The following is a 14816-nucleotide window of genomic DNA, read 5'->3' as shown; positions in this document are numbered from 1 at the left end:
GGAAGGAGATTAATAAAAAAGCATAGAGGTTAAAAAATTTAGTCTGAACTGCATCAAATTTTAATGAGCTTATGAGCTGTGGGGTTTGTTTGGATTTACAGGGCTGCTTTAATAGTTTTATTTACAGTAGCTTTTTCTCCAGCCTTTGTTACTCACTTGAGCTTCCCACAGAAATCAAAGCTCCTCATCTTGCAGAATGCAGGTGGAGCAATACCTGGGTGGAGCAGAGCATGTGAGCGGCAGCTGCAACAGCGACTCTTTCTCTACCAGGATTCACACCCAGCTGGCCAAATCCCAGATAAACAAATAGAAATCCCAACTTAAAAAAAAGAAGAAGAAGAAGGGGGGAAAAAAAGAAGGGAAAAAAAGCCCTAGTCGTCTAATCCACAGCAGAGTGGCCTCTGGCACATGTGTCGAGGGGAGATTAGACTTAAGAGGAGATTTTATTTGTTTTCCTTTGCTAAGCACTTGTTCAAAAGAGTCTCTGTAAATATTTGAGTTGCTTTTCATAAACACAAAAAAAAAAAAAAAAAAAAAAACCAACCTCAAACAAACCCCAAACTTAAAAGCTGCCTGCAAAGTTTCATTCAAACCTGCTCTCTTGCCCACATTGTCAGCAGGTGCTCAGGGCTGCACCAGCTCTCCCCACTGCATGTTCCTAGGTGTGTTTCTGATCCAGCTCCTTCCCTCTGTTCCAGGCTTCCTCCCTGATCTCCAGTGCCACAGCAGCTGCCTTGCTGAGCTCTGGTGCTGTTGATTACTGTCTGCACGTGCTCAAATCCCTGCTGGAGTACTGGAAGAGCCAGCAGAACGACGAGGAGCCTGTGGCCACCAGCCAGCTCCTGAAGCCTCACACCACTTCCTCTCCCCCTGACATGAGCCCCTTTTTCCTCCGCCAGTATGTGAAGGTGAGTCCTGCCCTGTGCTGGGAGCTGTGCAGAGCCTGCACTGAAAGGAGGCTGCACACAGCTGGGAAAGCAGCCCTGCACAAGGAGTTTGCCCTCAGGAGAGGAACCAAAATCCATCTTCTAGTCACAAAGTTACAAGTGTGAGTGCTCCAAGTTCTCACAGGACAGTGAAGCTCACCATCCTTTGGTGCACTTGTAACCCAGGAGTTGTGTGGAGCTGCTCTCACTGTTCCTGGAGGAATTGTTAATCATCCTGAAAGGAAGCTGCTCCAGCTGGTGACTCGCTGTGCTTGACAGGCAGAATTTCTGAACTTAGAGTGCCAAGGAAGTGGAATGGTGGATGGGAATTTCCACAGTAATTCCCAGGCTTGTTCCACCAATGTGGTGTCATTATGCCATGGTTTGGTGTTTGTACAGGTGCAGTACAAAAAGCTTGATTAAATGTAAGAATGTCTCCTAAATTGAAAGCTCCTAAGTTGAACTGCTTTATTACTCCAGACTAGCTTAGTGCATCTTCCCAGCTGCCATCCAGTTCAAGGTCTTGTGCAGGTTTTTATTCATCATTTCGGACCATTCTTTGGGCTGCAAAGGGGCAGAAACCCCTCCTTTTTAAAAAAATTAGAAAAAGCACCCTATCATTCATTGTGACACCACACTGGGTATGCTCAGAGCCTGAGGGATTTCTCTTGCTGCCAGGGTCATGCTGCAGATGTTTTTGAGGCCTACACTCAGCTCCTGACAGAGATGGTGCTGCGCCTGCCCTACCAGATCAAGAAGATTGCAGACACAAACTCCCGCATCCCCCCACCCATCTTTGATCACTCCTGGTTCTACTTTTTGTCTGAGGTAAGCAGGAACATGATGCACCTGCAGATTTCTACAAGAAAACTCCAATAGTGATTTATTTTGTGGGAGAGATGAGCTTTTGCAGAGCTGATCTCAGCTCCATCTTGTACTTTTAATCCCCTTGAAAGAAGGTGAGCTCTTGGCTTTGTGTGTTCCTGTTCAGCAGGAATCCATAGGAAAATATACATGAAATCGAGGTTGCTGTTATTTCTTGGAATTAAGTGGTTGCTGCCACAAAGCTTAGAGAGAAAACCTACTGTGAGATGGAAAAATGTATCAGCATGCTCAGCTGTTGGTACTTGGGCCTTAAAAAAGAAATCAGGAAGATATTTAGAGTTTTGTCTTCTCAGTTTGCTTCCCACTTTACATAACAAGTTATCTTACATTTCCACAAGTATGAGTTAGGATTTCCTGATTAGCCTTGGTTGGGTGTTTATTTGAGGTTGGAGATGACAAGGGATGGTTTCCAGTAAGTGCTGCAGTGTTGCTGTGCAGTACTTCTTCTGCCTGGAACTTAAAGCTGGGTGTACACATTTCCCATCTGTTTTCTTTTTGGAAGAAAACACTCATTTTTGCTGGTCACTGTGACCCTGGTGAGCTCACACTGCCCTGGCTTGTCTCTGCAGTACCTGATGATCCAGCAGACGCCGTTCGTGCGCCGCCAGGTGCGGAAGCTGCTGCTGTTCATCTGTGGCTCCAAGGACAAGTACCGGCAGCTGCGGGACCTGCACACCCTGGACTCGCACGTGCGGGGCATCAAAAAGCTGCTGGAGGAGCAGGGCATCTTCCTGAGGGCCAGCGTGGTGACAGCCAGCTCAGGCTCTGCCCTGCAGTATGACACCCTGATCTCCCTGGTAAGGAAAGGAGCAGGAAAAGGGCCCTGGCGTGGCATTGGTGTGGCAGGAATGCTGATATACTGTTTGATCCCATCCCTTTGTGCCTGCAGATGGAACATTTAAAGGCTTGTGCAGAGATTGCCACACAGAGAACAGTGAACTGGCAGAAATTCTGCATCAAGGATGACTGTGAGTTCTGTCTCTGCAGGGGTTGGGGGAGCAGTAGTTGGGATCTTGGATGGGGAAGCTCAGCAGAGAAGGGGAGACACAGCTGAGGGTTTTGATAGGACTGAACTGTTTCCAGTACTAATTATCCCAGTGCCCTAATTGCATCTGCTCCTTGGCTAAAGAGTAAAATATGATGTAATGGATAACTTAGAGGGACGGGAGATCTGTGTTCTCTTGCTTGTGCTGCCAGAGTGTAACTTGGAATGAGCCACTGTATACCTGGTGTTCCCTAGTGTTAGGCTTCTGTGATGCAGGGGCAGGAGACAGTTCTGGGAGTTTGGTTCTTGTGTACAAAGGCTTTTGGTTTAGGTTGGGTGGTTATTTTTCTTTTTTTTTTTTTCCTTCTTTAATTCAGGCTTTAGTGGCATGGAGCTGTATCAGGGCAGGTTAGGTTGGATATCAGGGAAGGTTCTTCCCCCAGGAGGTGCTGGGCACTGCCCAGGCTCCCTAGGGAATGGGCATGGCCCTAAGGCTGCCAGAGCTCCAGGAGTGTTTGGCCAATGCTCACAGGGGTGCACATGGCGGGATTGTTGTGTTGTCTGCAGGGCCAGGATTGGATTCAATCCTTGTGGGCCTTTTCCAGCTCAGGATATTCTATGATTTTGTGATTCAAACGTTTTCTCCTTTCTTCCACAGCGGTTCTCTATTTCCTGCTCCAAGTCAGCTTTCTGGTAGACGAAGGGGTATCCCCAGTTCTCCTGCAGCTGCTGTCTTGTGCTCTGTGTGGCAGCAAAGTGCTGTCTGTGGCTTCATCCTCTGGAGCTTCGAGCACCTCTTCCACCTCTGCTCCTGCAGCATCAGGCTCTGGGCAGGCGGCAGCACAGAGCAAATCCTCCACCAAAAAGAGCAAGAAGGAGGAAAAGGAGAAGGAGCGAGAGGGTGAGGGGCAGCTGGGCCCTGGCCTATGGTTTTAGGGAGCAATTCTGCTCCTCACAGCCTTTCTTAGCTCTGTTTAGAAAGAACTGGATTATAAATCCCACTGTTGGGAAAGGGTCATGGCTCCTGGCAAAGGCACCCAGAGCCACAACTAGGAGAGAGAAATAGTTTCCCCATGTGTAGATGGGACTAAGGTGAAGCAGTGTGTCCTAAGAGTTGGGCTGAAATCCTGTGCTGAGGACATCTCAAACCACTGTGTTTATTGCCTTGAGTGGGTTTAAAGTTTCCTGATGGTGTTACCTAATCTAGTGATGAAGCAGCTTCCACTTAACTTTCCTGTCCTGGGTTGTAGGAGGCTGAAATGCTCATGAGGATTAAAACAAATCCTGGGGATGCACACCCAGTTAACTCTGCTCTGTAGTGATTGTGTTCAGACTTGTTTCCTCTGGCTGCCTTGGAAGCTCTGCTGGAGCCAGGGCTGCTGCTTAATGAATATCCACAGTCCTGGGAAAGTAATTAAGCTTCCCTATAAAAGTCATGGGCATAAATTCTCTCTCGGCTTTTCTTCAAGGAACCGCTTTGGCTTTCAAAATCAGATGGTTCCCTGTGAGTCTTTTTATTGCCTCATGGTCAATCCTTTTCTTTTTATCAGGATGTGTAGCACATTTCTCACGTCCTCACTGGCACATTTTCCTGCAGATTTTTCCTGTTTGTCATGAATACTGGGTTATATTTTTGAAAAAGAAATGTTAAACTTTCTTGTTACCTGAGACATAATAATTTATTCCCATTATCCTGACTCTTTGAAATAGGAGAGTGGCCTGCTTGCGAGGTGCTGCATTTATCTTCTCCCTAAAGCCTTCCCTGTGTCCCTAGGTGAGGGTTCAGGCAGTCAGGAGGACCAGCTGTGTACAGCCCTGGTGAACCAACTGAATAAGTTTGCTGACAAGGAGACCCTCATCCAGTTCCTGCGCTGCTTCCTGCTGGAATCCAACTCCTCCTCAGTGAGGTGGCAGGCCCACTGCCTGGCCCTGCACATCTACAGGTGAGCCCAGGGCTGGGGTAGTGCCAGAGCCTCTCTCTGAAGGATGCTGGAGCCTGCAGGTGCTGGCCCCCTCTGGAACTGCCTACACTGGTTTGCAGTTACTGGGGCTGGAGGTGGAAGCTGTGACTTATCCATCATCAATCTCAGTTGTCATCTGCAAAGAGCATTTTATTTCTATCTGCAAAGTCTGACTCCTGTCATGACCAGGAGCAGGTGTTTGTGGGCAAAGTGAATTTCTGAGGCAGATTCAGACTCACACCGTGAAAAGTTGGGAGTTGTGTGGGGAAAGGAGCACTCTAGGGGGCTGGACTCCTTCAGAGCTCTGTTCAGTTGTTACTGGACAGCTGCTTTTGTTTTGGAGTGCTGGAAAACAGTTGGGTTCAAGGGATGGTGGGATTTAGCTCTGTGAACTCGGCAAAATGGTTTCCCAGTTTGGTGGACTGGAGCTCATGTTGTCCTTCTGCACAAGATCTGTGCTGTCTTCAGGGCCTTGATTGTCTGTAATCCACTCAACAGGAACTCCAACAAGTCCCAGCAGGAGTTACTGCTGGATCTCATGTGGTCCATCTGGCCAGAACTCCCAGCCTATGGAAGAAAGGCTGCCCAGTTTGTAGATCTCCTGGGATACTTCTCCCTGAAAACACAGCAGACAGAGAAAAAGGTACAGTGACATTCCAGCAGGGTGGTACAGCATCCCAGGTGCTCATTTTTAATCCAGCTGGGACAGATTTTCTGTCCAAAGAGCTTCTGGTGGAAATTTTTCGTGTTTCTAAAACTTTAATGTTAAAAAAGCAGGATCCTTAAAAAAATTGGAAGCGTGAAATTCTGTTTCATTGTTTTGGGGGTGAAATTGTGCTGGTGAGTTTTTTTATTTATTGAGAAAAATACTTCATTCCCACCGGAGGCTTTTGTGGATCTCGCAGCTCCAGTTTATAGATTTTTGATGTTGCAACTCCTAGAAATCTTTTGTAGCCATGATTTTTGAGTAAAGGAATTGGTGACCTCTTTTAGGGGATCTGTGGGATTGAGAACAAATAAGTTAGACCCATTGATACTTGCATGAGTATGTTTAAAGAGTGGGAAATGCCATACAAATCTTGGCAGGCGTTTGCAGGGGTTGACTGACAAACAACACTTACTGTGTAAATCTCAAATTTTAGGGTCGATGACAGTCCTGGGTAATGATTTAAACACATAAATTCCTGTGGGTGTGGTGTGTGCCTCTTCTTGGGGACCTGGAACACCACAAAATGAGGGCTGTTTATGTCTGTGTAGCACTAAAAGCATTGTTTTGAAGACTGTCTTTTCCTGGGTGTATTTCAGCTGAAGGAATATTCCCAAAAGGCCGTGGAGATCCTCCGGACTCAAAACCACATTCTCACCAACCACCCCAACTCCAACATTTACAAGTGAGTCACTTCTACCTTTGATCCCTGACACTGAAGGGCTTTCCATCTGAGCTCCATCCCTGGGGGAATACCCAGCTCTGCTGATGGGATGGTGCTGGGGATGGGCCCTGCTGAGGTTCTGTGCCTGCTGGGCTTAGGAGAGCAGCAGAATCCTGCCAGGTGGAAACCTGGCATTGTGCCCTACCAGCAGAGCTTGGCTTCAGCTCTTCTGCTTGCACTGTCAGTAAATGTTATAAAATCTTAGGCCCAGCTGGAGAACAGAGATTTGTGGTTTTAAGGGTTGTGTTCTCGGTCCAGCCTTGGCCATCGATAATTACAATAACAATGCTGCTTAGTTAAAACCTGTTATTTCCAGTGTGATTTATATTGTAACAGTTCAGTTACACATTGGAACTGGGGGAAATGAAAGTGATTCTGGTTGAATTAAAGCAGCAAATGCCCAGGTCCATGTGTCAGCGTTGTTCCCTCATTGCAGCACCTTGTCTGGGCTTGTGGAATTCGATGGCTACTACCTGGAGAGCGATCCTTGCCTTGTCTGCAACAACCCTGAGGTCCCCTTCTGTGTAAGTAACCCTGGAATCACACAGTCGTGGAATGTCCTGAACTGGAAAGGGCCCACAAGGATCAAATCCAACCCCTGGCTCTGCACAGGACATCCCAACATTCCCTCCCTGGGAGTGGTGTCCAAATGCTCCTGGAGCTCTGGCAGCCTTGGGCCCGTGCCCATTCCCTGGGGAGCCTGGGCAGTGCCCAGCACCCTCTGGGTGAGGGAAGAACTTTTTCCTGATCTCTGCCTCACCCTCCCGTGACATAGCTCCAGTTGCTCTGCATGACACCAGCCGTAACTGCTGTTATTGAATCTGTTCCTGTAGTGGGGATCCCAACCCATTACAAGTGTGGTTTCCTCTGTCCCTGAGGTTTTGGGGTGTCCTCAGACAGGCAGTGTGTCCCTGGTTTGTCTCCCCAGTACATCAAGCTCTCGTCCATCAAAGTGGACACGCGCTACACGACCACGCAGCAGGTGGTGAAGCTCATTGGCAGCCACACCATCAGCAAGGTGACAGTGAAGATTGGAGACCTGAAACGAACCAAGATGGTGCGAACCATCAACCTCTACTACAACAACAGGACTGTGCAGGCCATCGTGGAGCTGAAGAACAAGTATGTTCGTCAAGTTTCCTGTGTAGTCTCTGAATTTGATTCGTTCCCTTGGCTTCTTGTTTTACCCCAAGGTTCCTCCTTATTACTCATCACTCTCAGCCAACATTGGGTGGGATTGTTCTGAATCCCCTACAATTGTTGAAGCAAAGATCCAGATTTTCTCTGAAGCTTGAAAAATGTCTATAAAATTTGTGGATTCCAACTTTGTCTAGGCTCGCTTTTAAGCACCTGACTTAATTGTGTGGGAACCAGTAGTAATACCGAGAGCACTTCATGGGTAGTTTGACTCCAAAAGGGATTTGGACTTTGCAGCATGTCCAGGAATGCTGAAAGCATTAACATTGTTTGTTTGAAGCCATAGAGTAGAATTGAAATTAGAAGTTGGATGGTCTCACTCTCAGCTCTGCTTTACCTACCAGAAATGGCTCCTTTTCAACACACTGCTCAGTCTGGAGCCAGTCCTGCTTATGTGCTTCCCCTTCTTACTTCTTGAGATGTTCTCACCAGAATCAGATCTCTCTGGCTTAGGGATTAATCTGTGCCTGCCGCTTATTGCTTATTTGAAGTCTTAATCCTCTGTGACATCACAAGTGGCTGCTGTGGAGAGGATTATGATGTCACAAAGAGAGGATTCTGACTTCAGGTTGAGAATAAGCAGTGGGAGCAGATGAGATCTTTAAGAAATAAATATCCTGTTTTCATGCAAATGTCCTTACTAATAAAAAAATGGAGGTGAAAATCCCTAGAAAATGTCTGTAGAATTAAAGTTTTTCCATGAGGCATCAACAGCTCTTTAATCCCAAACAGTCTCTCTATGAAGAGGATAAAGGCTTAAAATGTATTTCTGGCTACATATCATGTCAATACAGAAGCTAAGGAAATGAATCCTAGAACTGCTCTCCATTCATCCCAGTTAAAGGAGATTTGGAGCCGAGACGGTTGCATTTGGCTTCTCCTCACACGTGGGCGGGGAGGGAACTTCCCTCTGGAAAACCTTCCTTTCCTTTTCTTTCCTTCCCTTCTTTCCCCTTGTGTCCCTGCTCTAGGCCGGCACGCTGGCACAAGGCCAAGAAGGTGCAGCTGACTCCGGGGCAGACAGAGGTGAAGATCGATCTGCCCCTGCCCATCGTGGCCTCCAACCTGATGATCGAGTTCGCCGACTTCTACGAGAACTACCAGGCATCCACAGAGACCCTGCAGTGCCCGCGCTGCAGCGCCTCGGTGCCCGCCAACCCCGGCGTGTGCGGCAACTGCGGCGAGAATGTCTACCAGTGCCACAAGTGCAGGTCAGGGTGTCCCCAGAGCCACGGTGTGTGTCCCCTGAACGTCTACCAGTGCCACAAGTGCAGGTCAGGGTGTCCCCAGAGCCACGGTGTGTGTCCCCAGAACGTCTACCAGTGCCACAAGTGCAGGTCAGGGTGTCCCCAGAGCCACGGTGTGTGTCCCCAGAGCCACGGTGTGTGTCCCCAGAACGTCTACCAGTGCCACAAGTGCAGGTCAGGGTGTCCCCAGAGCCACGGTGTGTGTCCCCAGAGCCACGGTGTGTGTCCCCAGAACGTCTACCAGTGCCACAAGTGCAGGTCAGGGTGTCTCCAGAGCCACGGTGTGTGTCCCCAGAGCCACGGTGTGTCCCCTGAATGTCTACCAGTGCCACAAGTGCAGGTCAGGGTGTCCCCAGAGCCACGGTGTGTGTCCCCAGAACGTCTACCAGTGCCACAAGTGCAGGTCAGGGTGTCCCCAGAGCCACGGTGTGTGTCCCCAGAACGTCTACCAGTGCCACAAGTGCAGGTCAGGGTGTCCCCAGAGCCACGGTGTGTGTCCCCAGAACGTCTACCAGTGCCACAAGTGCAGGTCAGGGTGTCCCCAGAGCCACGGTGTGTGTCCCCGGAGCCACGGTGTGTCCCCTGAATGTCTACCAGTGCCACAAGTGCAGGTCAGGGTGTCTCCAGAGCCACAGTGTGTGTCCCCAGAGCCACGGTGTGTCCCCTGAATGTCTACCAGTGCCACAAGTGCAGGTCAGGGTGTCCCCAGAGCCACGGTGTGTGTCCCCAGAGTCACTGTGTGTGTCCCCAGAACATCTGCCAGTGCCACAAGTGCAGGTGTGTGGGTGCCACTGTGTGTCCTCAGTGTCCCCAGAGCATGTAGCAGTGCCACAAGTGCGGGTGTGTGTCCCCAGAGCCCTCCTGGGTGCTCCGCACACCCTGCCATGTAAATCCCCCATTCTGGTTAATACAAGCACACAATCAAATTAGTAGGGAAGTATAAAACAGGCTTACAGGGATTTAATGTAATGCAGGCTAACAAAGGGAGCCTGGGAACACAGTTCTGAGAGAGCTGAAGTTTCACATCAAGCCCTGGAAGTTCGCAGCACAGAATTCCCTGGAGCAGGTTATTTTTGGCCTGCCTGGGCTGCAGGCTGGAGTTCAGCTGTGGGATTGCAGGGCTTCCCCCAGGATCCCTGGCTGGGGCTGGGCACACAGTTCTATTCATGGCTTTTGTTGTACTAGCTTCATTCGGTGCAGGCTCAGGGGTAATTTTCTGTGTGCTATTCACACTTCCACTACAGCCTTAGAAATCCTTCTCTTTTGTCACTTTTGATCCTTATCTGATGTCTCTTTCCCCTATTGTTGTCCCTTATTCCTCTCTAATTCTCATGGGATTCGAGGTGTTTAGCAGGCTCTTTTCCTGGTGATTGCTGGTGTTTGGAAAGGTTTCCACATCCCTTCTGGAGTTCTGGGAGCTATAAATCAGTTCTGTCTGCAGTAGGGATAAGAAGTGCTGCAGTTTGTCCCACTGCAAAGCCCAGACCCTACAAGCCAGAACAGTTCCTTTATCTGTGTTCTCCTAAAGGACACAGTGCTCCAGCCTGACTCTCTACTCGGCATTATTGTCATTAAAGTAGAATTGTTAGGAACAATTTATGTTCCTGCTTTTTCCAGGCAGAATGTGGCACTGTAAGGACTTATTTTGGTTGCCTGATCTGTAGATTTTGATTCTCAAGTATTTCCCTATTTCCCTTCCCCGGGGCAGTCTGGTCACCGAGATGTTTTAAGAGTCACTCACCACTTTTACCTGAGTCCCTTCAGGTTGTTTCATTGCCTCAGTTGCCTTGAGCTGCAGGTTCTGAGCTGCTGCCTTGCCTTTCAGGTCCATCAATTATGATGAGAAGGATCCCTTCCTGTGCAATGCCTGTGGTTTCTGTAAATACGCCCGCTTTGACTTCATGCTCTATGCCAAGCCCTGCTGCGCCGTGGACCCCATTGAGAACGAGGAGGATCGCAAGAAGGTGAGGCTGGCAGCAGGGGCAGGAGGACATAATGGAGCTCTGGGCCATGGTGGGGAGAGCAGGGCTCCATCCCCTGTCAAAATCAGTGCTCCTTCAAAGCTCCTCACTGGCTGATGCCTTCTGGGTTTGTGTCTTGCTCCACCAGACAAGTAATTCTTCAAAAGACATAATTCAGTGCCTCACTTACGACCTGACTGCATCTCTTTGCCTTGCTGTAGAAGGGGATGGATTTGGGTTGTTCTCTTTGCTTCCCATCTCACCTGAGGAGCCCATTAATGAATGAAGAACGCTCTGCACTCTGTGTCCTGTCCCAGGGGATCAGTGTGCACAGTGTAGTGTCACAGGGTGTGCTCAGTAGTGTCACCAGAGTGCTTCTCAGGGCAGAACCAGGCTGCAGGGTCAGTGCATTTAGTGATTCCCCAACACTCCCCCCCCGCCCCCCCAAGTAAGGCAAAAGAGAAGACTTGGAGCTTGTTGGTTGTAGTTCTGAATATGAAATAAGCGTTTCCTTTCCTTTTCCCTTTGTAGGCAGTGACAAACATCAACACTCTGCTGGACAAGGCTGACAGGGTGTATCACCAGCTGATGGGACACCGACCACAGCTGGAGAACCTCCTGTGCAAAGTGAACGAGGCAGCTCCTGAAAAACCCCAGGTAAGGAGGGCCAGGTGGCGCTTGCACAGACCTCCAGGCTGGGGTCACTCTGGCCTTCACTCTGCCCAAGGCAGCCCTTACTTCAAATGCTGCTCTGCAGTTGCTTTTTTTATGTGGAGCCTCCATTTGTGATTGCTCTTTGCTTTCCCCTGTTGCAGGATGAGTCGGGTAGCAGTGGAGGGATCAGTTCTACCTCAGCCAGTGTGAACAGGTACATCCTGCAGTTAGCCCAGGAGTACTGTGGGGACTGCAAGAACTCCTTTGATGAACTCTCAAAAATCATCCAGGTACAGTGTGCTTTGGATTTGGGTCAGGTGTTAATTAGAGGAAAAAAAACCCAAAATGTTGCCATTCTTCATTTAATGGTATCATTAGCAACAGGTGGTATGTGACCTTCTGTATTTTTAGGGAAATAATAATTTCTAAAAGCTTTGTATTAATTACTAAAATTTCAGCTAGCTTGTAAAACTGGTTTTCTCAGCAGCTACACCATGAAGAGTAGGAGAGTGAACAGATGGTTAATTAAAGGGAATTGAATTTTTTCATGTATCCAAGTGTTGGAAAACACACCAGTCTAAAAGGGGACCCGCAGAAGCATTTTATAAATTAAATGTATTTATTTGTGTTCAACAAGTCACACAAACACTGGAAAACCTGCTACATCATGAATGTCCTTTTGGCTGTGATATTTAAGTATATTAAATATATTTAGCTGTTTCTATAAAGAATATATTACTCTGACTTATTCTGTCACTATTAATAGTAATTAATACAATGGATTTGTCACATTTCCAGTGTTACATTGCATGTAGTGTAAACAGCAGGGAGGATAACTGGGAGTCAGGCTGATACTCCTCATGGATTTCCCAAGTCTGCTGTTGCAATTGTCAGGAAAATTAATCCACAAACACCAGAGGTTAATGTCCAGAAAGGAGACAGAGGAGTCCTTTTACTTTATTTGAATGAAGGGAGAGGCCATGGGGCATTCCCCTAGGATCTCTCCAGTTTTTGGAGAATGCAGCCTCCCTCTCTATCCTAATTTCCTGGCTGCATTTCCCTCTCTCCCCCTATGGGCTGAGGTACTTGAGAGGCACAGACTTCCCAGAACACCCGATACCTGAGATTCCCCTCTAATGTACAACCATCCCTTGTAATTTTTAATTCTTATGGAATTCATGGGTTTTCCTCATTGCTTCTTTCATCTTCCAATATCCAGTTTAATTTATCAGCAAACCTCCAGTTTGTTTGTAAAGGCAAATATCTTTTTCCATTCATCAATCTGTGGAATCCTTCCCACTGTTTCTTTTATCTCTCAGTGCTAATCTCATCTACCAGCAGACCCACAGCTTGTTTGTAAAGACGAATCCCTCATTCCTCTCAATATGAAGGATTTAAAGTTTGGAAACACTTGCTTAAAAATATTTCTCCACAAAATACGCAGTGAAAATAACCCTTGAGTGGGACTGGCATAGTGTGCTGGCTCACAATTCCTGCTGTGTGTTCCCAGAAAGTGTTTGCCTCTCGGAAGGAGCTGCTGGAGTACGACCTGCAGCAGCGTGAGGCTGCCACCAAGTCCTCTCGCAGCTCTGCACTGCCCACGTTCACGGCCAGCCAGTACCGCGCCCTGTCCGTGCTGGGCTGCGGCCACACCTCCTCCACCAAGTGCTACGGCTGTGCTTCGGCTGTCACCGAGCACTGCATCACCCTGCTGCGGGCCCTGGCCACCAACGGGGCCATCCGGCACATCCTGGTGGCCCAGGGCCTCATCCGGGAGCTCTTTGACTACAACCTGCGCCGGGGCGCGGCCGCCATGCGCGAGGAGGTGCGGCAGCTCATGTGCCTCCTGACCAGGTGAGAGCTGCTCTGGGGACAGCCTCGGCCCGGGAATGATGCCTCAGGATTTCAGCTTTTCTATTTCCATGTCTTTGTAATCCTGCAGTTCTGTAGTGTAGAACTCTAAACTCCACACGCAGTGGCAGCTGCTGCTCTCCCATTTTGGTCGCACACAGCAATTCCTCTCTGGGCTGGGAATCAAGGACACCTCACTGCCTCAGGCCCTGAGAAATGGAAACAAAAGGGAGTTGGGGGTGGCAAACTTGGGGTAAATGACTTCATTTAATACCTAAAAGCTAAATAGCTTCATTACCTGGAGCTGGAATTGGAGGATTAACCCCCAATATGGAAATGAACCAAACTTATAACAGTATGAAAACCTGTGACCCGTGGTCCATTTTTGGGTGTAGCCCTTGGGGGGCTTCATCTGCCCAAAATGCACCTGAAAGCCCTTCCAATAAATACATGTGCTTTTTATTCTCTTAATTTTGTCTGGGTTCTGTTCTCAGCTAGTCCCAAAAAGGAGTCAGGAAAACGCCCTCAGGAAGGGAAAGCCTCATAGGGGGCTTTACATTAGAATCACAAAGTGGACTGGGTGGGAAGGCACCTCAGAGACCACCCAGTCCCACCCCCTGCCATGGCTGGGTCATACACCAGTAAATTGTAACCTTCAACTCCCTGTGCATTTGTTACCAGCTGATCTGAAATCCCAGGAGCTTTTGGCATTTAGTACAAGCAGATCATAACAGTGTTATCTTTTTCCCCTTGGAATCAGGGACAATCCAGAGGCCACACAGCAAATGAATGACTTAATTATTGGGAAGGTTTCTGCGGCTCTGAAGGGACACTGGGCAAATCCAGACTTGGTGAGAGACTCCAGTGTTTTCCTGTTTCTTTTTCTTTTCTCTGCCCCTCTGCACTGCTGGTGTACTCTAATCATTCCATCTTCCCTCTTGTGGTGTGTTTGTGAGAAAAAAAATTGAGTCTCAATAGGAAATGGCATGAATGTCAGAGTACAGTACAAAATTTTATGTAGAGGTACATGCTGAAGTTCCCTCGGGTAGTTCCCTGTCTTTGCTGTGCTCATACCTCTCCAGCAGGTTACCAGTGACCCCAAGTGTGCATGGGATTAAATTAAACTTCATCCGTGTGTTTTGAACACGAGTGTGTTGAATTTGAGGTGGCAGAAGGGAGTGGGGCACCCCCAAGAGCTGGAACACTGTGTTGCAGGCGAGCAGCCTCCAGTACGAGATGCTGCTGCTGACAGACTCCATCTCCAAGGAGGACAGCTGCTGGGAGCTCCGTCTGCGCTGCGGTGAGTCCAGATACCAGCCAGAGCTTCAGTCACTGCTGTGCCCAGAGCCACAAATACAGGAGCATTTCCACCTCTAAACCCATTCTGAGTGCTGTCTAGAGCTGTGGAGGTGTGTCCTGTCTGAAGCTCTCACAGGATAATGAACATCCCTCTCTGCTTTCAGCTCTCAGCCTCTTCCTGATGGCAGTGAACATCAAGACTCCGGTGGTTGTTGAAAACATCACCCTCATGTGCCTGCGTATCCTTCAGAAGCTCATCAAGCCACCTGCTCCAACCAGCAAGAAAAACAAGGTACTGCCTTAGAGGCTGAGCAAAACATTGAGAATTTGCTGATTGAAGCCTGGCACACTGATCTCAATGAGGAATTAGATTGTGAGGATGCCAGACTTGCTTTTCCTGGACACTGTTCCTGGGGAAGC

General features: G+C 48.5%; 1 protein-coding gene across 1 annotated transcript in view; it reads left to right on the top strand.

The window, feature by feature from the left end:
- UBR4 (ubiquitin protein ligase E3 component n-recognin 4) overlaps window positions 1–14816 on the top strand; it is an 80058-nt gene that overhangs the window by 42299 nt on the left and 22943 nt on the right. Inside the window, exons 65-82 of the mRNA XM_062507489.1 lie at window positions 699–908; window positions 1605–1754; window positions 2381–2608; window positions 2701–2779; window positions 3455–3697; window positions 4571–4739; window positions 5256–5400; window positions 6063–6148; window positions 6624–6711; window positions 7116–7309; window positions 8356–8595; window positions 10457–10595; window positions 11124–11249; window positions 11408–11536; window positions 12757–13100; window positions 13858–13948; window positions 14313–14397; window positions 14561–14688. Coding sequence (XP_062363473.1) covers window positions 699–908; window positions 1605–1754; window positions 2381–2608; window positions 2701–2779; window positions 3455–3697; window positions 4571–4739; window positions 5256–5400; window positions 6063–6148; window positions 6624–6711; window positions 7116–7309; window positions 8356–8595; window positions 10457–10595; window positions 11124–11249; window positions 11408–11536; window positions 12757–13100; window positions 13858–13948; window positions 14313–14397; window positions 14561–14688 — 2874 coding nt within the window. The remainder of the gene's footprint in view (window positions 1–698; window positions 909–1604; window positions 1755–2380; window positions 2609–2700; window positions 2780–3454; window positions 3698–4570; window positions 4740–5255; window positions 5401–6062; window positions 6149–6623; window positions 6712–7115; window positions 7310–8355; window positions 8596–10456; window positions 10596–11123; window positions 11250–11407; window positions 11537–12756; window positions 13101–13857; window positions 13949–14312; window positions 14398–14560; window positions 14689–14816) is intronic.

Source organism: Cinclus cinclus, chromosome 23 (assembly GCF_963662255.1).
Source record: "Cinclus cinclus chromosome 23, bCinCin1.1, whole genome shotgun sequence".
In the NCBI taxonomy this organism is placed as follows: Eukaryota; Metazoa; Chordata; class Aves; order Passeriformes; family Cinclidae; genus Cinclus; species Cinclus cinclus.
Note: the sequence above shows the minus strand (reverse complement) of the source record. Positions and strands in the feature narration are given on the sequence as shown.